We start from the raw sequence: 25135 nt of genomic DNA, 5'->3' as shown, positions 1-25135 counted from the left end.
ACTTTTAAAAAATAAACAAATTGATCTTAGTGTTATGAGATGTGAAATGCATATTTTAATTAGAAAAAATAATAAGCCCAAGTGAGCTTCTTTTCCTACATAAAATATAGGGAGATGATATTGAACATGACAGTTTGAAAAGCAATAGAAATTGTAGTCAATGGAAATCTGTTTACAGTGTGTGTGCCAGTTCTGATTTTATTTGTAAAATAGAAGGCTTAGATGCTAAATATTACCTTAGCAATAGATAAATCTGAAATTGACTTTTAAAAAGCTTCATCATAAAAGTAAACCTTTAACCTTCCATATTGAAATTTTGTTTCCACCAGTTGTGAGGAAGAAAAATAAAGTTTGATTTCCCTTTCATTCCATGTGCCCCTTCAGTGGTTCCTTCCTTACTAGTAGTGCAAGTTATTATAACCATATAGTGTAAACTATTACATGAAGTGATGAAATACGTGTGCAGAAAGCAAGGGAGTGTGTTGCTTTAATGAAAACTAATTTGTATGCTTTGGAAAGACTCAAAGGTGAGGGTTTTGTTTTGTGTGTGTGTGTGTGTTTTAAAGCTAATTAAATGAGTAAGACAACTGAAAAACTGGTGAATTAAAAAAACTTCATGAAGGATTTACACTCAGTTTGTCTCACTTTAAGAAAAAACCTTGAAACTGGACTTTGGATCTATTGTGCTATCTTTATATGATGGAGAAATGGAACTTTAGCCAGGAGAGCAGTTCTTGACTGTAAAATCAAGTTTTTGTGAATAAATTTACATATGTTAAGTCATATAAAATATTTATGGGTCAGATCTGACTGCTTTTCAATGAACTGACTTATTGCAGGTGTCAACTAATCAGATGACAGGATTGTAACAGGTTGCTATTATGAGTTTAATAATATAATTGAAACTGAACATTCAAATTATAATTCATTGTTTGGGATAACACAGTCATTTAATAGTGGTTCATGATGTCAATTTAAGAGATACTATATTTTATTTCACTCCAGTCATTTAATAAATAATTATCACATAGATGATATATGCTGCCATGCTCTCTTATTTAATATCAGCATCTGAGTCCAAAATGCCATTTGCCTCTTCCCCATATCTTAGTATTGAAATTGTGCTCATCCTTCAAAAACGAGCTCCAGTGTTGCCTTTACATAAAGGCTATCCTAGTTTCTTCATGTGAAACTGTGGCGGACTCACAAAACTTGCTTGTTGATAATACATTGGATTATTATGTTCTCTTTGCCTTAGAGTTGGTCAAGGTACTATGATTTTTGCCTAACTTATTTCAGAGAGCACATGCTAAAATAATGTGAAGAGCTACGAAAACTTCCATTTATGTATTGGGAGAGATAACAAATGATTGTCCAATTTTCCATGGCAAGCACAAACATCTGTCTTTTTGAGAAAAGAGCACGTTAATAATATTCTGTTGATCAAGTGGCTGCTGGTACATATATTGCGCTGTAGTCTCTGGCAAAACACTGTGTTTAAGCTCAGAGAGTCTTTTAGTTTTTGCCAGGATGTTTAAAAATGCTTGTCTTAATTTATAATCATTTTCTGGGAGTGTGAGGAATGATCACTTTAACGATAGTAACATAGAGAGGATTCGTAGTTGAGAAGAAGCAAACATTATAATTTATATTAAGAGTGTGAAGATAGAAATAATAGTGCCTGCTTGAAAAGCGATAAAATTTAAAAGCCTATCTCATCTGACAAGGGACAGGGAAGCTAATTTTAACTCTGAAATATAATCTCCATGTTTTAGAGTGTAGTTTTCTATGATGTTAACCAATTTTATATGAGTTTTGTAGTTTTGTAATTCTACTGGTCTAACAATTAAATAGAGAAAAATGATGGTGTCTGTATTTTTAAGGCTAGAAGCTAGTTCCTTCATTATTATTGGGTCACAAAAATTGTGAAGAGCTTTTCATAAACACATTCCAAATCTTGTTGTCTTTAAAATGAACATTTTCTCCTTTTCTTTAAGATAGTTTCAGTTGGGCTGGCATTTTGCTTTACTCTAAAAGGGATCCTTCGGGAGAGATACCCAGAACCTCATATGTCCTTGCTACCTAGCTGCCACAGCCTGGACCAGACAGCCCTGCTGAATGACTCTTTCACTTAGCATGCAGAGAAAGGGATTCTGCGAACCTAAAACCATAGCCTTTGTCCAGGGGGACTTGTAGCATAAAGAAAAGGCAGAAGCTAGCTCCAGGTTTAAGAAGTTTCTTTAAGAGAAATATGAAGTGTTAAATAGTTCGACACTGACATCAGATTTTTAGCATTGATTAATAATTCTTAGGTCCAGAATGTAAGTTATCCAACTCATTGACATTAAACATTCAATTTGCCAGCTTTTGTCATCTTGTAGATTTTCAGTTCATGTATTTTAGATATCTGGATAAGGATTTTGTTAAAATATTTTTCTTATTTCCTGCAAATTCTGACTTTGCTTTAGAAATAGATTCTTAAGAATTATCTTACTTCTTATTTACCCTTATTTAAGGGTAATGAGGTATATGTGTATATATTTCATTTGGTCAAAAAACATTGCAATATGTATAATTTATCCAAAAGTTAAGGTTGCTTTGGAACTTTCCACATGCTTGAAATCTAAAGCTATGCATATGGCTATAGTCTCTACACATATTCCATACTGAAAACCATACAGGCTTTTCAGAAATTAAATGCCAAGAGTATTTATAAAATGGTGCAGGACATTTAATATTGAAACTGTGGAAATATTTAAGTTACTGTCTTGATGAAGCTGCAGCTCTACAATATCAAGTTCTTACATTGATTTTAAGGCATTCATAGATATTTAATGATTACTATTATAGCTCTTTGTTTTTTCTGGACTGTTTAATTCACATAATATCTTAATATTTATAAGAAAGTAGAAAATGGCAAAGGCTTTAAACTCAAAGACTGTAATAACATGCACTTACTGTAATACAGTGTTTGCTACTTTAAAGACAGATTCCAAAATCAGGCTGCTGGTGATAGGGTGGGAGGTCATTATTCACTTGTTTAAAGACCACATTTATTTCAGACTCCAGAGATAGTTGCTCTACAAACACATGTAGAGCAAGTTCTATGCTTGAACTGCATCTCACAGTTTACAATAGGATAGAACAACAAAGAAAGGTGAAGTCAGATAAAACAAAAGATACCACAAAGGGAATGAATGAGAAGGGCATGAGAGAGAAAAGAGATCTTGAACGCAAGATTTCAAGACTTCAAAGGGGGACACAGAGAAATCTGGCTGAATGAAAAGTGAAATGACTGTACTGCTCTGACCAGGTGTGGTCCACTGCCCTATCTTCAAGTTCATCGATCCTTTCTTCTGCTTTATCTAGTCTGATGAACCTTTTTTTCTTTGTAGTGGAGTTATTATATTCTTCAGCTCTGTGACTTCTATTTGGTACTTTGTAAAATATTTTCTGTCTTTTTGTTGAAGTTTTCACTGTGTTCATTCATTCTTCTCCAGAGCTCAATGAGCACCTTTATGATTATTATATTGAACTCTTTATCAGTTAAGTCAGTTATCTCTGTTTTATTAAAGTCTTTCTCTGAGGTTTTATCTTTTTCCCTCATTTGGAACATATTCCTGGTTTCTTTATTTTACCTGAATCCCTGTGTTGGTTTCTATGCAAATTGGATAAATCAGCCTCCTCTCCAAGCCTGGAAGGAGTGGCCTCATGCAGGAAATGACCTGTATTGTTCACCCTACCCTAGCTTTTGGCTGTCTCTCAAACCTTTATAATTATCCAAGCAGCCTACTTTATTTTAAGTGCTTCCCAGTAGTTGAGGGTTCGCCAAGACTTGTCAGTGTCCCAAAGGCTAGGGTCTCAACACCTAGATTCAGGCTGATTGGAAGCTGGACCTTCAGGCAGCAACTTGTAGAGTATGCAAATATACCTCTTTCAGGGGGACACCAGGAGATAGGTGCTTCTGTCTGCTCCCTGCTCACTGAGCCCTGGGATGATCACTACTTAAGAACAATTTCTTTCTTTGCTATCATCCCATTAAATTCAAGAACACAAGCCCCCTGGTCATCAGAGCCAGGTGATCAAGGGGTGTTCCACTAGGTGGCAGACACAAAACCAAGGCACTATATGTAAAAACCAAGACACCAGCCATGTGGACAAGTTCCATGCCAGAACTCCGTGCTCTGGAACATGGCAGAGGGAGCATGCAGAGATGGTGTCCACCAGACTCTGGCCCTGGAGGCTATTTCAGGAGTCCCCTCAATCTTTTTAAAGTAGATTCCTGACCCTCAAGTTGACACTTTAAGATAAGCAAATAAGCCTCTTTCACAGAAAGTCTTGGCACTTTTCAGTCAGCTGTCTCTGTACTGGGCTCAGGGGTGGGTGAGTCCACATGTGAGCTCTTTAGGAGTGGTTTCTCAGTTCAGTATAGCCCTGTGGGTACCCTGGATGCAAGCACCATTGGTTTTCAAATAGATGTTTTGGGGGCTTATATCTCAGAGGCAGGTCTTAAAATCTGGGGTGCCAGATGTAGGGTAAGAACCCTTCACTCCTCAGGGAAAAGCTCAGGTTTATGAGTTCCCTTGCAATTGTGAGTTACTGTGGGGAGGGGGTAGTTGATGGTGAGATTGTGTCTTGCTTCTCATACCCACTTTGATGTGGGTGTTTGCTCATTGGCCTGATGTGTAGAAGTTGCTCAGTTAGTTTGTTGTTTTTTTTTTTTATTTCCGATGGAAATTGTTCCATAGGTAGCTGTAGATTTGGTGTATCTGTGAGCTGAGATGAGTTCAGGATCCTCCTATGTTGCCACCTTGAACCAGAACTGACAAGCTGGTTTTAGAGATGTCATAATTGCAGACTACAGGGGCAGGGATTAGTAAGGGATGAATAGGTAAAGCATAGGGAATTTTTAGGACAGTGACAGGATTTTGCATGCTATTGGGATGATGGATACCTGACATCTTACATTGTCAAATTCCTAGAACTATGTAATATGAAGAGTGAACCCTAGTGTAAATGATGGAGTTTAGTTAATAATAGTATACCAATATTGACTCATCAATTGTAACAAATGTACCACACTAATATAAGATGTTAATAGGAGAAACTGTATGGATCTGTACCAGTGGTAATGGGGACTCTGTGCTTTCTGCTCATTTTTCTGTAGACCTCAACCTGTTCTTAAAAGTAAAGTTTATTAATTATTTTAAAATATTGCAATGATACATAAAGATGAAGATGGTCAGGAGCCAGTGAATAAAAGAAGCATTGACATTATAAATGCAGTTCGAAAGTCATCTGTATGAAGAGACTTTCTGGGCTTCAGGTGTAGATGAGCTACTAGTAGGGGAATGATGAAAGAAGACATGAAGGCCCAGCTCTGAGACCCCTGGTATTCCCACATAAGGACCGGGCTCATGCCAAGAAAATGGTGAGGACGAAAAAGAGTGACACTTAAAATTGGAGGAGTACAAGTGTCACATCACATCACAGCAGCTAAAAGAGAAATGAATTTGAAAGGTCATTACTAATGCTCCAAAAAGGTGAAGAATAATGAGGGCTTATAATGGTCATTAAATCTGATGATTTGGTGGGAGAAATCTGTCAGAGTAGTTTCAATACTGTCCTGGTTGGAGATGGGTTGTAGAGATTAAGGCTCAGTTGATTTGGAAAAAGAAGCTGAAAGTATAGATTTCTTTTAAGAAGTAAACAACTTACCTTTTAGGAAGTTGAAGAATGGTATTTATTTGTTTATGTTTAACTATGGAAGACAATATGTTTACAGGAAGAGGCTATAGAACCAAAATTGTGGTAGAAGGCTAGATATTTGAGAGACATGATAGAAAAAGATGGGAATGGAATCAACTCCCTGATTAAGAAGAAGTTATGAAAGCAGAAAGAATTAATAGATGAACAGAAAAATATATACAGTGGTTTTACTATGCCTAGCATCAGAGATTTGGGGTTTTAAAGAAATAGATGGGGAGATTAAAATTATGTCATCTCTATGTCTAATAAAATAAGAGAACATCTTATGTGATAACTATTTGGTGTTCGAGATGTTGAACAACTTGGATCATATGTAAAATGAAGTTTTGAGGCATTTTCACTTGAAGTCCTCCACATAAAATGCTCTGAATATACTACATAGAGATGTCATTTTTAATTCCAAAGATCCCCTAGAAATTATCATGCCCACTCTTCTTCCAAAGGATAATAGCGTAAAGGAAGGTTATATAGATTGCTTAAAGTTACATGGCTATTTAGGGGTTGAGTCAATATCATGGAAGTCTCATCTGAGGCAATCTTGTATTTCTTCTTCTACATTGCTGCAGGTATGGAGAATTTGAGATGATCCAATGACAGTAGGCAGCTGTAGGTAGATAGCTGGTATTGGAATGAGAGGTGAGAGCTAAAAGGAAAGTTCTTTTTTTATTGAAGTATAATTCACATACCATAAAATTTGCCTCTTAAAAGTGTACAATTGAAGAATTTTAGTACATTCACAAACTTGTGCACCTGTCCCTACTATATAATCCCAGAACACTGTCATCACTCCATGAAGCAAGCCCATCCCCATTAGCAGTCACTCCGTGTCATCTCACCACCACCACTAAAGCACCTGGCAACCTCTAATCTATTTTCTGTCTCTATGGATTTGCCTATTCTGGAAATTTCATATAAGTGAAATCATACAGTATGTATGATTTTGTGTCTGGCTCCTTTCACTTAGCATAAAGTTTTCAAGGGTTTGCTCATGCTGTAGCATATCATTAATACTGCTTTTCTTTTTGTGGCAAAATAGTACTCTGTTGAATGGATCTACCACATTTTGTTTATCCATTTGTCAATTGATAGGCATTTATGATGTTTCCGCTTTTTTTCTGTTATGAATAATACTGTCCTGAACAATCATATACAAGTTTTTGTGCAGACATGTTTTCAGTTCTTTTGGTGTATAACTAAGAATGGAATTGCTGAAAAAATATATATATAATTATACCTCTCAGAAAGAGATTGAGAGTCAATATCTACTTTACAAAACAAAGGTATGCATCTTGGAATCACACTGTGGGGCATGATCCATGGCATAAAAAAATCTCAAGAACACAAACAAAGGGGACAACGTTTATTGGGGGAAAAACCCCCAATAAAGCCCCACACAATGGTCAGTGAGACATTCTCCCTGGGGAACTGTCCAGAGAGATGCTCAGGGAGACACATGGAAGGCAACTATTCCTTATTTCTGGTAGACACAGTATTCATGGAAAAGCTCTGTTGATCCCATTGATCTTTATCTGTGAATGGAAGCTCAGAAGTGAAATGGTCATCTTGGGAATATATATTGATGTGGATATTCTTGTTGAAATTTGAAGTCAGAATTTTTTACTGATTTAACTGATTAGTTAAAAAATGAAGACAGATGTTGCCAGTTAGTTTCATTGGCAGAAATCTTCCTAAATTTGAATGAACTGAGGTTTGGAAAGATGCTTAAAGCATGTGATACAGGGTGACTGTGTCATGCACCCAGAGAACCTCATGTGCAGAGAATATGATGTGAGAAAGGTAGTCCTATGTGATAAGAGGACACTATTTTATCAAACAATAAGGTAATAGCAATAGTGTATCAAAAATGAAAAATATTTTTTCAATCCTTTCTGAGTGTATTAGGTGGAAAAGGCACATCTAAATGAAAGAATAGCAGGATAATTAGAAGTTATTTGAAACTTCTTGGTTATTGCTTTTAGGTATACTTCTTAGAAGTTAGGAAAGTGAATTATTCTGATGAATAGTTAACAAATTATTTACAAGTCAGTGGTTTCTTTTTCTTTGCTTTCAGAACCTAATCAAGATGTCAACAGATAGATGATTTCAAATCACTTTATTACTGGAGCACTTTATTACTTTTTGGCACATGGATCAGAGGTCCAAATTATTGAAGAATATTGCTCTAGCAAAACTTTGTATTCTTGTTTATTCTGTGAACTAGGTTTTTTCAGGATTTAGAGCTATAGAAATAAAGCTGAGCCCTGTCTCAATCTAGCAATGGGTGATATTCTTCCACAATTTTGTAAACCAATGGGCCAGAAAGGACTCAGCCCCATGTAGCTCATTAAAAGACATACTTTAATAACATTTTATTCATTATTTAATAATTATCAAAATGTATATTTTTACCCATTGTATACCAATAGTAATTGTAACAAAACTCAATTTAGAATAACTTTTTAACACTTAGAGCCATATAGCCACAGAAAATTAATTTTAGTTTCTAGTCATTATTTTTGTAAAGTATGATAGGGTAATCAATAAAAGACTTTTAAACTAAAATACATTAAGTGGGGGTTGAGTTTCATGTGGGTCAAATGCAATGTAAATCAAGTTTGAGATTAAAAAAATGATGTAAAATTTCTGACTGTTAGAGAAATATTTGTTCATATATTTCTTAAAGTGGATTCTGATGGGTATCTACTTGTGGTACTTAGAATTCATTGGCTACATTAAAAGAATGACTTAAATTTCATTTTAAAATGTCACTATTTACAACATTCCAGAAATTATATACTTTGCAATTACTTAAGCTTATTATTTAAAAATTTACATTGCCTTAACCATATACTGAAACCACAATGATATATGAATTCAATGCAATCCCAACAACATTTCTTGCAGAAGTAGAAAAATTAATCCTAAAATTTTCATGGAATCTTAAGGGACTTCAAATAGCTAAAACAATCTTGAAAAAGAGTAACAAAATTGGAAGAATCACACTTTCTGACTTTAAAACTTGCTATAAAGTTACACTAATTAAAACAGTGTGGTACTGGCATAAAGACAGGCATATAGGCCAATGGAATAGAGTAGAGAGCCCAGAAATAAGCCATTGTATAGATAGCCAAATGATTTTCGACAAGAGTGCTAAGACTCTTCGGTGGGAAAGGACCATCTTTTCAACAGATGTTATGGAGAAAACTGGATATCCACTTGCAAAAGAAAATTAAACCTGTGCAATATAGGATACAGAAACATTTATTCAAAATGGATCAAAGTCCTAAATATGATGGCTAAAACTATAAAATTTTTAGAAGAAAACATAAGGAGAAAACATGACATTGGATTTGGCAATGATTTCTTGGATATGACACTGAAAGCACTGATAATATAGATAAATTTTATGTCTTCAAAATAAGTATTTTTGTGCATCAGAAGACACTATCAACAGAATAAAAGGGCAACTCACAGAATGGGAAAAATATTTACAAATCATATCTGATAAGGGGTCCATATCTATAATATATAAAGAACTCCTGCAACTCAACAACAATTAAAAATCAACTTAAAAAAACTTGAATAGACATTTCTCCAGAGAAGATATTCAAATGGCCAATAAGCACATGAAGAGTTGCTCAAGATTTCTAACTATTAGGAAAATACTAATCAGAACCACAAAGTGAAAGATACAAATTCATACCCACTAAAATCAGTACTATTTTTTTTTTAAATCAAAAATAAGTGTTGGTGACAATGTGGATAAATTGCAATATTTGTGCTTTGCTGATGGGAAAGTAAAATGGTGCAGTTGTTGTGGAAGACAGTATGGAGGTTTCTCAGAAAGTTAAATTTAGAATTACACATAGTCTAGTAATCCCATCTCTGGATATATACCCAAAAGAATTGAAAACAAGGACTCAAACAGATATTTGGACACCGATGTTCATAGCAGCCAAAAGATAGAAACACCCCAAGTGTGCATCAATGGATGAATGAATAAGGAAAATGTGATTTATACATAAAATGAAATATCGTTCAGCTTTTAAAAAGAATGATATTTGATTATTGCTACAACATGAATGAACCTTGAAAACATGCTAAGAGATATAAGGCAGACAGACACAAAAGGACAAGCATTACATTATTTCAGTTATATGGCATAATTAGAGTAGATAAATTCATAGAGACTGAAAGTAGAAGTACGGTGACTAGGGACAGAGGGAGGGGGAATGTAGAGTTACTGTTTACGGGAACAGTTTCGGTTTGGGATGATGAAAAAGTTCTGGAGATGAATAGTGGTGATGGTTTTATAACAATGAAAATTGACTTAATGCCACTAAATTACACAACCTAATGATTAAAATGGTAAATTTTCTGTTATGTGTACTTTACCACAAAATAAATGAAAGTACACTGAGACAGATTTTTAAATTTTTAGATACATAGCTTTTCAAATTTCTCTGAGACACATATGCATAGCTCATGTATTTGAAGAACACCTGTCTAGTGTCCTTCACAGCTTGAACCCAGTCCTCTCCTCTCACTTCATTTTTCTTATTCTAGCCACCTGGAAATTCACATCTGCTTCAATTATGTACAGATTGTTCCAAATACCTTTAATGCGTCTCCCCACTCCAAACTGATGAGTGGAATGTGATACTTCAAGATCCAGCCCAAGGGCCCACACCTTTGGAAAAGCTGTGGTGACTCCAGGAGACAGAGCCCATGTCTCTCTCTATTATGTTCCCAAAGAACTTTTCCATCCCTCTGATTTATCCCAAACCTGTCCCCAACCAGACTGACTCCCGTATTAAGGGCAAAGATGGTATCTGCTTCACCTTTGTGCCTCCTACCCATAGCACAGAGCATAATTTGAAGCAGAGTCCCAGTAAATAGTTCAATAACTGAATTTTAAAATAATACTTATTCTTTTTTAATAATCCTCCTCTGAGAGAGTAGACAGACCTTTTTCCCACTTTTCCAGAACAAGAAAATATGAAGAAATGTCACACCTTGCCCAGGCTGCAGGCAACTCGTGGCTGATGGAGGCGGAGAGACTATCTGCAGTCTGCTGCCTACCTTCCGACTCTGGGCTGGGGAGCCAGGCATTAAATCTTACTGTCAATATGTTAAGAGCATTGCTTTATTGGTTATAAAACACATTCTCAAATATTTGCCATAGGCCCCATTCAGAAATGAAGTGATCTTATACATATTTCTGCTACCCTTTCCATAATAAACCCCCTGCCACTGTTCCCACGTGAGGAGGTTGGAAACAACTGTGTCCTTAATGAACGACAGCAGATCCTAACCAATGACCTCCAGATGAAAGGCTCATTATTTCATTACTGGTCTCCAGAGCTATTTGGTCCCCTAACACTGCAGCACAGGATTTGGGCTGAAGAGTCTAAGCCTTGAACTATAAAAAATGTAAGTAGTCCTTGACACAATTTGGAGCGATTACATTCTATTGTGCCAAGAATTCCTTATTAAAAATCAATTTAATTGTGCATACACCATCTGGTCGGTATTATGGTCTTTTCTGTGAGGGGAAACACGATTTTGTATTTACCTGATGTTCCACAGTATACGCATGTAATTTTGCAGAAGCAGAGGCATTTTGTAGCACTGAAAAATTAGTAATTAAGGAAACTTTAAAAAGGTTTACCTGGCTTCCTTTTACTAACTTTCGTGACTTTTGAGCTAGAAGATTCAACTTCTTGTATCACTTGGGATTTTAATGGAAAATAAAATGTTATAGTAAGCAATTTATATGTGCACATCATATGCTACATTTATTTGCATGTTAAATTTGTCTTATACTTTGAAGGTTCAAATCCATTTCAACATAACTTAGATTTTCACATTAGTATTTGTTTTGACTTTTTATTCAAATAATTTTATTCAAGGAATGGAAAGAGAGATGTTTACTTTTGATTGTCTATTGGATTGGTTTCAACCATATTAGCAAAAAACAAAACAAAACAAAACAAAAAAACCCTGCAGTATTTGAGCTTAAAACCTTATAGGCAAATGTTTCAAACCAGAGTGAATGCATTTGGTCATGCAAAAAAAGAGAGATTTTTGCAGCCTATGTTTCAAAACACTTTATACTCTAATTTTAAAAGAATACCTTTGCTTCCTTCTATGGCATCAGAGGCTTAACTGTTAGGTCACTACCTTAATAAGTTATTGATCTGCGTATGCCCTTGTCGTTTTGAAGTGTTTTGTTGATGTTACGATCTTAAGATAGCAGTGGCATTGTAAATTAGGAGCCATAAATACTGACTGGATCCTGATTTACCTTAACATTGATGTTTTTAAAAATCACTTATTTGTCATATAGGTTTATTGTTAATAACTATAGTGTTATAAAACACCTATTTGGTACCAGTCATTATATCTTCAGTCTTCTCTGTGCCCTCATTTCCTCATTTGTGAAATGGAGAAAATGCCTACTTGTCAGGATTGCTATGAGGTTTAAATGAGATAATACATTTAGAAGGGTGCGAGATTCTTGGCCCATAGTAAACATTAAAAGCAGGTTAGTGTTCATCGTCAAAAACACAAAAATGACAATTCTACAGCGTGTGGTTTTCCTTACATTTCTTCATTAAAAAATGAAGTTTGTAGGGGTTAAGGAAGATTCCCATGCTTGAATAGCAATTAAGTGCTCAAAGTAGGTTGAAACTTATTTGGCCAATTTCATGGACTGTCCTACAATCACATGCATGTGCTCTTTCCTCTTCAATGTTAGGTGTCCATACTTGTCCGCATGTACTCATTTATTTGGCACCTGCTATATGCCAAGCACGGCACTAGATCCTGAGCATGTAAAAGGGAGTGAAATCAAAACAATCTCTGCTTGCAAGCATCTTACAAATGGTGCAACAAATTTTATAGGTAATGCAACAAAAAGTTTAGGATGTGACAAGCTAAGAGAGAACTGATCATGATGCAGTGATAAAGAATAGTGAGGTCCTTTTTTTCTTTATGTAATTCTTCAAAGTATGCTTATTTGTTGTAACAATAGAGATGTGTAATGAAAAATAATTTCTCTTCATCTGCCTTCATTTCTGCTCAGAAAATGAATAGAAACAGTTTAGCTAGCCTTCCTTACCTTTACACTTGTATAAAGATACATAGGCATTTTTGTTGTGGTTTTGTAATAAATGATTCTAGTACACATTCTGTAACTTTCAGTTTTGTTTGTTTGCCTTGAAAAGTCCATAGAAGTTTTGAAGTATGTGGTGTTTGCTGCTAGCAATGTACCTGTCCAGGTGACTCAGAAAGAGGAAATCCTCCACAGATTTTATTTTTTTGCTTAAACAGTCCTTTTTAAAAAATTGCATTTATTGGGATGACAGCACCACCACTCACACAACAACAACAGATCTCCAAGTTCCTGAAGGGTAATCCATTGTTACAACATAGGCAATCCTACCTCCTTTCCACCCCTGTAATCTTCTTGGTGATGGAATGTTTTGTGTGTGTGTGTGTGTATAAACAAACAAACACACCAGAGTATCCATACACACACACAATTTATTGGGGCTCCATTGGTTGATAAAATTATATAGGCTTCAGGGGTACAATTCTATAATATATCATCTGAATATTGTATCGTGTGTTTACCACTACTAGTCAAGTCTCCTTCCATCACCATTTATCCCCCCATGCTCTCCTCTCCCTCCCCCACCGCCCTTTTCCCTAGCAATCACCACACTGTTACCTGTGTCTGTGAGTTTGTTTTATATATGTACGTATATGTGTATGTATGTATTTTGTTTAATTCTTTCACCTTTTTCACCCAGCTCCCCAACCCTCCACCCCTCTGACAGCTCTCAACTTGCTCCCTATCTGAGTTTGTCTCTATTTTGCTTGTTAATCCATTTTGTTCATTAGATTCCACACATGAGTGAAATCATATGGTACTTGTCTTTCTCTGACTGGCTTATTTAGCATAATATTCTCTAGGTGCATCTATGCCAATGCAAAGGGCAAGATTTCTCTCTTTTCATGACTGAGCAGTATTCCATTGTATGAATGTACCACAGCTTTTTTATCCATTCATCTACTGATGGACACTTGGGTTGCTTCCAAATCTAGGCTATTGTAAATAATGCTGCAATGAGCATAAGGATGCATATATCCTTTCAAATTAGTGGTTCAGGTTTCTTTGGATAGATTCTCAGAAGTGGAATTCTTGGGTCATAAAAAGGGCAGTGCCCTTTTTAATTTTTTGAGGGAACTCCATACTGCTTTCCACTGTGGCTGCACCAATCTACATTCTTACCAACAGTGCATGAGGATTCTCCTTTATCCACATCCTTGACAACATTTATTTGTTGATTTACTGATGATAGCCATTCTGACAGGCGTGAGGTGATATCTCATTGTGTTTTTAATTTGCACTGATGATTAGTGACATTGAGCATTCTTTCATATGTGTATAGGCCATCTGTATGTCCTCTTTGGAGAAGTGCCTATTCAGGTCCTCTACCCATTTTTTAAATGGGGGTTGAATTTTATAAGTTCTTTATAAATTTTGGACATTAACCCCTAATGAGATGTATCAGCAAATACGTTTTCCCATTCAGTGGGTTGTTATTTCATTTTGTTGATTGTTTCCTTTGCTATGCAAAAACTTTTTAGTTTGATGCAGTTCCATTTGTTTATTTTTTTCTGTTTCCCTTGCCCAAGAAGATACATCAGAAAAAAATATTGCTATGAGAAATGTCTGATTTTACTGCCTATGTTTTCTTCTAGGATTTTTATGATTTCAAGTCTAAAATTTAAGTCTTTAATCCATTTTGAGTTTACTCATATGTGTGCTGTAAGAAGGTAGTTTAGTGTCATTTTTTGCATGTGTCCAATTTTGCCAGCACCATTTAACGAATAGATTATGTTTACTTCGTTGTACATCCTTGCTCCCTTTGTCAAATATTAATTAAACATAAAAGAATGGGTTTATTTCTGGGTTCTGTCTTCTGTTCCATTGAGTTATGTGTTTGTTTTATGCCAATACCATGCTGTTTTGATTACTATGGCCTTGTAGTATAATTTGATAGTAGGTAATGTGATTCCTCCTTTTTTCTTCTTTCTCAAGATCGTTGTGGCTATTCAGGGTCTTTTGTGATTTCATATAAATTTTTGGAATATTTGTTCTAGTTCTGTGAAATATGCCATTGGTATCTTGATAGGAATTGTGTTGAATCTCTAGATTGCTTTGGGTGGTATGGATGTTAATTCTTCCTATCCATGAACCTGGTATATGTTTCCACTTATTTGTATCTTCTTCAGTTTGTTTCTTCAGTGTCTTATAATTTTCTAAGAACAGGTCTTTACATCCTTTGTTAAATTTATTTCCAGACTTTTTTTTGAAACCATTGAGAATGGGATTGTTTTCTTAGTTTCCTTTCTGATAGTTCATTTTTGGTGTATAGAAATTTATTTTGTATCCTGCTAATTTACTGAATTAATTTATTAGTTTCAGTTGTTTTTTTTTGTTGTAATCTTTAGGGTTCTTTATATATTAATATCATGTCATCTGCAAATAATGACAGTTTTACTTCTTCCTTTCCAATTTGGATGCCTTTTATTTTTTCTTCTTGTCTAACCTCTGTGGCTTGGACTTCCAGTATTATATTGAATAAGGGTGTGGAAGAAGACATTCCTCTCTTGTTCCTGACTTAAGGGAAATGCTTGTAATTTTTGTTCATTCAATATGATGTTGGCTATGGGTTTGTCATATATGGACTTTATTACTTCTCCACAGATGTTAGAGATGAAGCCCTGCTCACTACATTTAATTCTGGCCACTCAATCCCATAATTTATTGGACAAAACATACTTAAGGGGGAAGTTTTTAGGGCATCTTCTTACTGTCGTTGTTGTTATTATTATTATTATTAATTCTTATAACCCCTCCTTCATAATAGCATCCCCGATTTTTGCCCCCTTGATTCCCTACCTACCTACCTACCTACTTACTTACCTATTTATTTTGCCTTTCCTTTGGTCAATCTAATACTATTTCTTTGGCATTTCTTCATTTACCTACTCGTAGATTTAACATTGTAAAAGATAAGTGCTTAATTTTCACAGACTTGTTCCATTCACCCTATAATAAAGAACTTTAGGTTTTTTTCCTCTATGCTTTTTGTTTTGTTCTGTTTGTTTCATTTTCTGCTGTTAACAATGCTGCAAAACAAGGTATTTTTTATATAAAGGTACTCTTATTGATGAGAACTGAATTTCTAAAAGCAATTTCTAGATGAAGTAGATACTTATTTTTAACCTAATCACATTGCCAGATCAAACTCCAAAAAGACTGTAGCATTTTGCCTTTTAAACAGATATGGTTAATGCCAGTTAATCAGCTCAGACCTGATATGCAAATCAGTGAACCATGGTGTTATCACCACTCTAATGAGAAACCATATGGCTAATTTATTTAATTATTCTCCGTAGGGTACTTTCCCACTTCAGTCCTCTACCATGGGTCTTGGAAGAACAGCGTAAATGGAGGAACAGGCCCTTCCATTCCCTAATGAAGAAACCATCTTAAGTATGTCAACTGTTAGTTGAGGAGCTGCGTGGCAGCAGGTACAGCCTCTGAGGTTGTACAGTGGTGCTGGGACCTCTTAGACAGGAGTCTGTACAATTAACCAAGACGGTTACTGCATTTTTGGCTTCAGGCAGCAGTTTAAGCAAAGATGGATTTTTTTCCAAGAAGGAAAAGCTATTTAATAAGTTTGGGTCAGTTTGCTCATAACAGCACTACATTTGAGGACCAAAAACCCCAGGAGCTTGGCAAGCCGTCAGTACTTGGCAGGTCTTCCCACCGACTCACCAAGTCTGAGGCTGTCCAGGCAGAACCTGGCTCTCTCAGCTTCGACTGTATTCATTTAATAGCATTCCTAGTTAACAAGAAAGTAAAGGCAGAGGAATCTTTTCCCCCATTAATCCAGAGAAGTAAAATTTAGTGCCTATCGGCAAGCTGTAGGCCAAGTAACTGCACGTCAGAAGGGGGACAGGCCGTCTGTTGCATTGAGGGCTTGGAAATTGTGGTCCACCAAAAATGACATTAATGTTTAGGAACTGGGCAGTGCTTTCCTTTTTGTATATGAAGTAACATTTGTATATAACTAACCAGTGTGAAAGTCTGATTTTATAGTGTGTCAGGGGACCATTGTGTACCTGTCTCATGAATAAATAAAATAAAAACTAAGTACATTCATATAAATATTTAAAAATACAGTGTGTTCTCATACTTTTTCCATTTCACCTATAGAAATCTTGCCAAAATGAAATCAAGTTTGAGTGTTTAGTTTACCATGTAAGAGAAAACCAGCTCATGGGTTTTGAAATTAGGGTATAGGATTTTTATTTGTTTTGTTTATTTTGGTTTTACTTTTTTCCTTACCAAATAAATATTCCCAATGAAATAAACTGGTCTGGTCATCTAATGATGAATTATTTGAATGAAGATCGAAATTCAGCTGGAAATGTTGAGAATGAGCTTGTTTATACTTTGCAAAAAGCTGTGGCACCTGCAACTGATAAAAATTAGTACAAACATATCAAAAATGTTTGAAGAAACATGTGGTCAAGCCAGTGCCAACTTGGACAGAATCAGAACATTGGCTGCTTGTGGGAAATATTCCAACATTCAGCCAATCAAGAATGTTAATCTGAAGTGAGAATTAGAAATTTTTGCCCTGTTCAGGATGGCTTGGAGCAAAGGTTAATGCTGAGAAAGAGATGCTTGGTTTCTTAGGATATTTTTCCCTTATTGTGTATTTTCAACAACTTGAGTGTTTTAGGTATTTACTATCTTTAAAGTAATTTCTCATTACTAATATATCAAGATATATTTCTGTTTCAGGAATCTAAATATGTGAAGTTTTGGATACACATTCAGGGCTCCTTTGGCCTCTAAAGAATAGGACCTTAGGTTCTATGTATGAAATCAGGCTAGAGGGGAATTACTCAAAAGGAAAGAAAACTTTCTGAACCCACACATAATTGTGGCTTCATGCAACTTGTCATATGTCATTATTTTGCTTATAACAAACATCTGTTACAACAAGATTTATGACTTTTATCCAGTTGACCTAATAAATTTATTTTCTGCCCTGACCAGCATGGCTCATTTAGTTGGGCATCATCCTGCAAAGTGAAAGTTCACTGGTTCGATTCCCGGTAAGGGTACATGCCTGGATTGTGAATTTGGCCCTGGTCGGGGTCAGTATGGGAGGTAACCAGTCAATGTTTCTCTCTTACATTGATGTTTTCTCCTTCTCTTTCTCCCTTCCTTCCCCTCTGTCTAAAAATAAATAAATAAAATCTTTTTTAAAAAAAGAAAAAAAGTTAATTTTAAAAATAAATAAATTTATTTTTTCATCCAGAGTTTTTCCAAAGTTGAGATTTTGGACCAGATAATTTTTTGTTGTAGAGGGCTGTCCTAGGCGTTGTAGGATAGCTAGCAGAATATTTGGCCTCTACTTACTAAATGTCAATAACACCCTCACAAAGGTCTCCAGACATTGTTAAGTGTCTCCTTGGAGGCAAAATGAATCCTAGTTGAGAATTACTGCTTGAAACAGTTATACCAGTAAAATATCAACATGTTTTAAAAATTCAGAACAGTGAAAGAGGTCTAAATGAGCCTCCATCCTACCACCAAGAGAACATTTCTGCTACCCAAAGGTAATGAATATAAACAACTACTTAGGTCTTCCAAAAAGTTGCCACACATGTGAGTGTGTCATTCATTATGTGTAATCATGACTATTCAACATATACCTTGATATTTTGCACTTTAATAATATATCTGTGAGATCTTTATATTATAGTGCTTACAGATTTATAATACTCTTTATAATGTCTGCACAGTGTTTTACTGGTATGGATGAACCATAATTCATTCAACCAGCTATCAGTATAAATACAGGTTCCAATTTTTTTATCTTTCAAATAATGCTATGGTAAACACCATTGTATTTCCATGATGAATGCTATGTGGTTGTAACAATAAGATATAATTTAGAATATGTCCCTAAAAGTTGAATCGTTGGGTCAAAGGAAAAGCACATTAAGCATATTTGTAGATAATGACTGGGGACGACAGTATCTATTTCCCCAGGTTACCAAACTTTTAAATCTTTGTCCATCTGTTAGGTAAAAAATATTATCTTTCTGTGTGTGTATGCACACATGTGTATGTGTGTCATGAAAAGTGAGACTTCCTATACTTATAAGATTTTTTTTCTTTGATGATACTGCATATGTTCTTTGCCTGTCTTCCTAACAGCTTGTCAGAGTTTTTTTCTCATTTATAAGAACTTTATATATATATATATATATATATAAAAAATTGATTATGTTATTACAATTGTCCCAATTTTCCCCCTTAGGCACCCTCCACCCGGTACCCCCATTCCTTCCAGCAACCACCCCCCTCCCTTAGTTCATGTCCATGGGTAATGCACAGAAGTTTTTTGGCTTCTCCATTTCCTATACTGTTCTTGACATCTTCCTGTCTATTTTGTACCTACCAATTATGCTTCTTAAACCCTGCACCCTTTCCCCCATTCTCCCCCTTCTCCCTCCCAGCTGACAACCCATGTGATCTCCATTTCTGTGATTCTGTCCCTGTTTAGTTGTTTATTTAGTTGTTTTTGTTTTTTAGGTTCAGTTGTTGATAATTGTTTGTTGTCATTTTACTATTCATAGATTTGATCTTCTTTTTCTTAGTTAAGTCCCTTTAACATTTCATGGAATAATGACTTGGTGATGATGAACTCCTTTAGCTTTACTTTGTCTGGGAAGCACTTTATCTGCCCTTCCACTCTGAATGATAGCTTTGCTGGGTTAGAGTTGGTTCAGCTATTTCTTGGGTTGTTTCATGTATTTCCTGGAAATCGTTTTACTTTGTAGGTTTTGTCTGCTATTGCCATTTTTCCTTGATTTGATCTAATCTTGTCATGTTAGCTTCTATTCTATGTTATTTGTAGTTTTAATTAAGCTTTCTTGTAGTTTCATTAAAAGTAATTATTTTTTTTCTATTTTCAATTATTTTTGCTAGTTTCAATTGACATTAGGGAGGGGAGGGCAGTAGAAATATCACTACCCTATGTTCAACAAAAGACAATAAATGAACTGAATTAAGCAATAAAACAGTGTTTATTAAATATTTGTCAATGTTTGCTCAGGTGTTTGAATAAAAGAGAGATGTACGAGTTCTTTCTGGAAAAAGTCCAACCATTGTTAATATAATGAGAACGGTTTGCATGACATCATTGTAACCTGACAGTCAAGGAGAATGGACTGGAATGTACATGTGTAAGCAATGATGACTTCATTGTACTAGTCAGTGGGGGGCAGGAGATGCCCTTGAGTAAGCACGAGTACTGTGTGGCCATCGCATTCAAAATGACTGAGCGAGTAGAACAACCAATCTGTACCCAATTTTGCATTAAGCTTGAACATTCCTTTGCGGAAACTATTTGGATATTTCAGGAGGCCGCAGCTATGGACAACTGGTGATTGGCAGCTTCATCTCAACAATGCACCTGCTCATGCATCATGTCTCATGCAGAGTTTTTTTGGCAAAATGTGAAGTCACCCAGATGACTCAGCCCACCTATGGCCCAGATTTGGTGTCCTGTGTGACTTCTGGCTTTTCCCAAAACTAAAATCACCTTGGAAAGGGAAGAGATTTCAGACCATGGATTATATTCAGCAAAATACGACAGGGCAGCTGATGGCGATTGAGAGAACTGTGTGAGGTCCCAAGATGCCTACTTTGAAGGAGACTGATGTGTCATTGTCTTATGTGCAATGCTTCTTGTAGCTTGTGTCATCTTCAGTAAATATCTCTACTTTTCATAGTACATGGCTGGATACCTTTTGGACAGACTTCATATAGCACAATCTTGGGAAATTAGGAACAATGTATAAATATGTTTGAGTCAGGCGTGGATCCAGGCTCTCATTGTTCTAGAAATTTGGTTGAAGGGTAGTTTGCGGAGGCCTTGAGTGGAAGAGAGGCAGTGGGATTGAAACTGTCATTTTAGAAATGGCTAATATTAGGATAGGTGTAGAAAAAATATTTGGAGTACAGACCACAGTTCAAACTTCTGATTCTTAGTTCTCCACCAGTATTTCTTCACTGAGAGTAGTCAGGCCTCATGAGGACCTCTTGGGAGATAGTTGAAACTCAGAGTGAATAAGAATGTGGAAGGATTTTTAGAGGGCAGCAAGCTTACTTTAGATTTAGGGGGGATCCCTAGTAGTTTTTCGAACTAGGAAACGAGATGATGAAAGCTGTGCTTAAGAAAACTTCAACTGGCAGTCAGATTGAGATGTTCATTTGATCCCACTGGAACTCAGTGAGTTCCTGTTTGTACCAAGTGTCAGTCTGGGTACATTGCACAGGATAAGGAACAGTTCCTGTCTCAAGGAACTTAGTCTGGTGGAGACAAGAAACTGATTTTTAAAAATATGATTCAGTAAAATTTTAGTAGTAGAGCTGATCTCAGCTCAGATTATTGGAGGGAGGGGCAACTGTTACATGTTGCCAGTGTCCCACCGTGGTAACAGATTCAGTCTGTCACAGTTGTACACCCCTGAAGTCTGATTCTGTGATTAGCATGGAATCTGTTGAAGTCTACTCCAAACCCCTGGAATCCTGTTGTGTCATATCAACGTAGCTGAACTAAATAGCATTTTGTATTTCATATTTCGGTATTCACTCCCTTCTAAGTCAGGTTCCAGTCCCTAAACATGATGGCTTGCCCCTGTTCTACTCCACTCTTACTACCTCCATATCTTCTCCAAATTATAGTTGGGTGATCATCCCTTCTCTAAAATAGTTTAGTTCACTTGTCATGCATGTCCCAGATACTTTGCTCTGTAGTAGTTTTTACGTCAGTCTTGCCTAATCAATTAGAGCTACAGACTACTCGAAGACATGAATAATCATCCATGTTTTATTTATTTATACAACCCACATTACTACAAAAGATGATTGAAGCATGATTCTTTCATGCCTTACGCTTTCACCTTTGCTGTGGTGGTGGACACTCAATTATGGAGGGTCGTCATTTGAGCTGAGAGCATGTGACCGGCATAGGAGTTCTTGTTGTTTTTTTAATTTAATTTTTATCTATTTGAAAGTCCTACAAAGATAAATAATATTCATCAAATCAACTATATGGAGGAAAAGAATATGAAGTTGAGACTCTTTCAGTCAATGAAAAAGTGTAGAAAAGTGTATCTACAAAACATACTAGTTATACATTAAATATAAATTGCTTTTCTACTAATATGTGCATATTACCACTTAAAATCATTGTATGCCTTAAATATAAATTTTCCTTAAAATATTGGTATATGTTATAGTGGGAATTTATATTTTATGAAGGAACTGCTACAGCCCTGTGGCTTTTTATCCCTAACAGCTGTGTCCAGCTGGTGGTCCACATTCCCGCCACTTCTTCAGCGAATGGAAACATTTAGGTCAATATTGATATAAAACTTCATGAACTTTCTTCTCTTTCAGCTTTGGTTCGCCTTTGTAAATGGATTTTCTGGGCAGATTTTATTTGAACGTTGGTGCATCGGCTTGTACAATGTGGTAAGCATTCTCCATCTCTGTCTGATAGCACACAGAACTTCAGTGACATTCCTTCACTGTTTATGTCTGGGAAGTGTATCTAAGTCCATCATCTGTATACATAGCAGGCAGCACAAATACATCTTTAGGGCCTTTGTTGCTGCGACACATCCTGCAGAAGCCCAAACTCTCCACACATGGTTTCAATCATAGCAGATCATTCTTGAATAACTCCATGAAATTATTAACCCATATATCTTGATAATAGACCCTTGTTACCTCCTTACTAAATGCCTGTGCAAAATTTTCATGTTTTTAGCTCAAGTAAAAATTTCTGAACTACATCTAAACTCATTCCACTTTGTAATTTTATTTCTGAATCCTTGAACATAGATATATGAACATACAGTATGTCATCTAGTGTTCTTTTTGTTCCCCTTAAAAGAGTATCTGTCCTTGTGGAATAGTGTTTTCTTTCACAGTTAAAGCTAAAATAATGGATTCTGACTTCCATCTCCTGTGGTAAATGGTAATCAGTTTATTTGGTATTTTTTAACGATTTTTAGGTTCTTTTTAAATTACTTGACTGTAATGAATGCAAAAGCTTGAAAGAAATATAAATTATAAGCTAAAATGATGAAGTAGCTACCTAGCTTTATGTTCACTGGCATGGAGAACTGAGGGGCTTGTGCTAAGTGCTTCAGACACCCCAGTAAGGCAGGTGGTTTGAGTTGCATCATCATACTTGTTTTGGATCCTGACTCTGAAGTTCTCTGCTTCGTGGGAATTTCAACTCGGAAGCAGCCATCATAGATAGGTGTAGCTGGAAGTTACTAGATGTACAATAATATAAATTGTGGTACTATAAATATTTACAGCTTGAATATACATTTTTGGCTGGATGTTCAAGTCATCCATGCACTCAACCCTGTTTTCTTTTTTTTCCCTTTCTTTTCTTTCCTTCCTTCCTTCCTTCCTTCCTTCCTTCCTTCCTTCCTTTCTTTCTTTCTCTCTCACTCTTTCTTTCTTTCTTTCTTTCTTTCTTTCTTTCTTTCTTTCTTTCTTTCTTTCTTTTTCTTTCTTTCTTTCTTTCTTTCTTTCCTTTTCATTTCTTTTCTTTTCTTTTTTGAGTGGCTGCTATACTAGGCACTAGATATAAAATACTGTATACAGCAGGCCACCCCAGTCTTGTATAGCTTACAGGTTAAGAGAGTCAGATGTGTAGACTAAGATGTCACTGAAACTGAGTTCGAATCTTGAGTATAACACCATTGGTCAATAGCTGTTACATGCACTACAAAGTGCATGAACACCTTTGTTGCTAATACTTAGACCCACAAAGACAAAGGTGACAGGTGGTGAGAGCAGGGCTGAATTGATGTTCATTTATCACCTGTGCTAGAAAAGCTGCTCCAGCCGCCTATCACATGGATGGGGGCTCAAGGACCTCCTCTTGGACAGACTGTTAACTTTGCAGAACCTAAAACTGTTTTGAGCAGGTTAAAATTATGTGACCATTTATTGGGAAATATGCTGACAGCTCCATAGTGATTTAGTGCTACAAAGAGCCAAACCCATGCCCACATATGTATTAAGAAATAGGAGGCTGAGACCTGAGACTATGATTTACAGCTAAAACCAGAGCTATAATACATGTCACCTGATTACATGACAAATGGATTTTAGCCCTATTTTCACACTCAGGGTATGAGAACTGGATTCTTTTCTTAGTTCCATACAGTTCTGGGCAATTCAAATTAATTCAACAAACTTAAATTGTGTACCTACTATTCATAAGATGCTGATAGGCTATAGGATGGTATTGGCCAAAATACGGTCCACAGACCACTTGCATGAGAATTACCAGGGTTTGTTTAAAGATGCAGATTCCTGATCTCCACCCCAATTTAACAGAGTTTCTCAGAGAAACTGCATTGTAAAGGAATTTTTCTAGTGGTGGTCATGCACATTAAAGTTTAAGACTCAAAAAGACCTTTGATCACTAGGGCTGGGAATACTTTTTATCTACTTTGGTTCCCCATACCATAGAGAAGAGAATACGGCAGTAGAGAAGTGAATTTCAAGGTGAAACAGCCCTAAAGTACTGTGGAGTCCACCGTGCATTTTTTGGAGTGATCTGCCAGGAAGCGGTGGCAGAGAATGGGGAGTGATGTGGGATATCTAGGATCTGTAAGGTGGAATCAGAAGAGAGGGTCATTGACCTCCAGACTCAATCATGCTGGGAGGACCAAACCTTTTGAGAGCGTGGAGCTTTGCCCACAGGCATGTGTACATACAGCCCTGCAAACACATTTCTTTCTGAAGCAGTTGAAGCTATTGGCTTGGCCAAAAAGTCCTTTTAGTTTTTTCTGTAAAATAAGACACCATTTTTCATTTTCACCAATAACTTTATTGATTTGGATATTTTGAGTATGTAGGATATCTCCCATGGGGTAGAGCATTGATTGTTCTCAATTAATATCTCAGTTTGATTTCTTTTCCTTCCAGTGTTGCTGGTCATATTTTCCTTGCATCTTTGCATTGTTGGTAGAAATCAACAGAGACAAGAGGGAAGGGGGGGCAGGGAAAGGGAAGGGAAGGGGAAAGTCAAGGAACATATAGCAAGGACTCATGGACAAAACCAAAGGGGAAGAGCTGAGGGAGGGAAGGTGGGAGGGGGCAAGGGACAGAGGTGGGGGGGAGGCAGAGACAAATGTATTTAAAAAGTAAATAAATTTA

At 36.1% G+C, this 25135-nt stretch overlaps 1 protein-coding gene across 1 annotated transcript in view; it reads left to right on the top strand.

The window, feature by feature from the left end:
* Positions 1-25135, top strand: part of ATP8A2 (ATPase phospholipid transporting 8A2) — a 523880-nt gene that overhangs the window by 325818 nt on the left and 172927 nt on the right. Inside the window, exon 27 of the mRNA XM_054577153.1 lies at positions 22343-22417. Coding sequence (XP_054433128.1) covers positions 22343-22417 — 75 coding nt within the window. The remainder of the gene's footprint in view (positions 1-22342; positions 22418-25135) is intronic.

Source organism: Pteronotus mesoamericanus, unplaced genomic scaffold (genome assembly GCF_021234165.1).
Source record: "Pteronotus mesoamericanus isolate MK-2021 breed Mesoamerican mustached bat unplaced genomic scaffold, CSHL_Meso_final contig_41, whole genome shotgun sequence".
Taxonomy (NCBI): domain Eukaryota; kingdom Metazoa; phylum Chordata; class Mammalia; order Chiroptera; family Mormoopidae; genus Pteronotus; species Pteronotus mesoamericanus.
The sequence above is the reverse complement of the archived record's forward strand: the minus strand, read 5'-3'. Positions and strand labels throughout refer to the sequence as shown.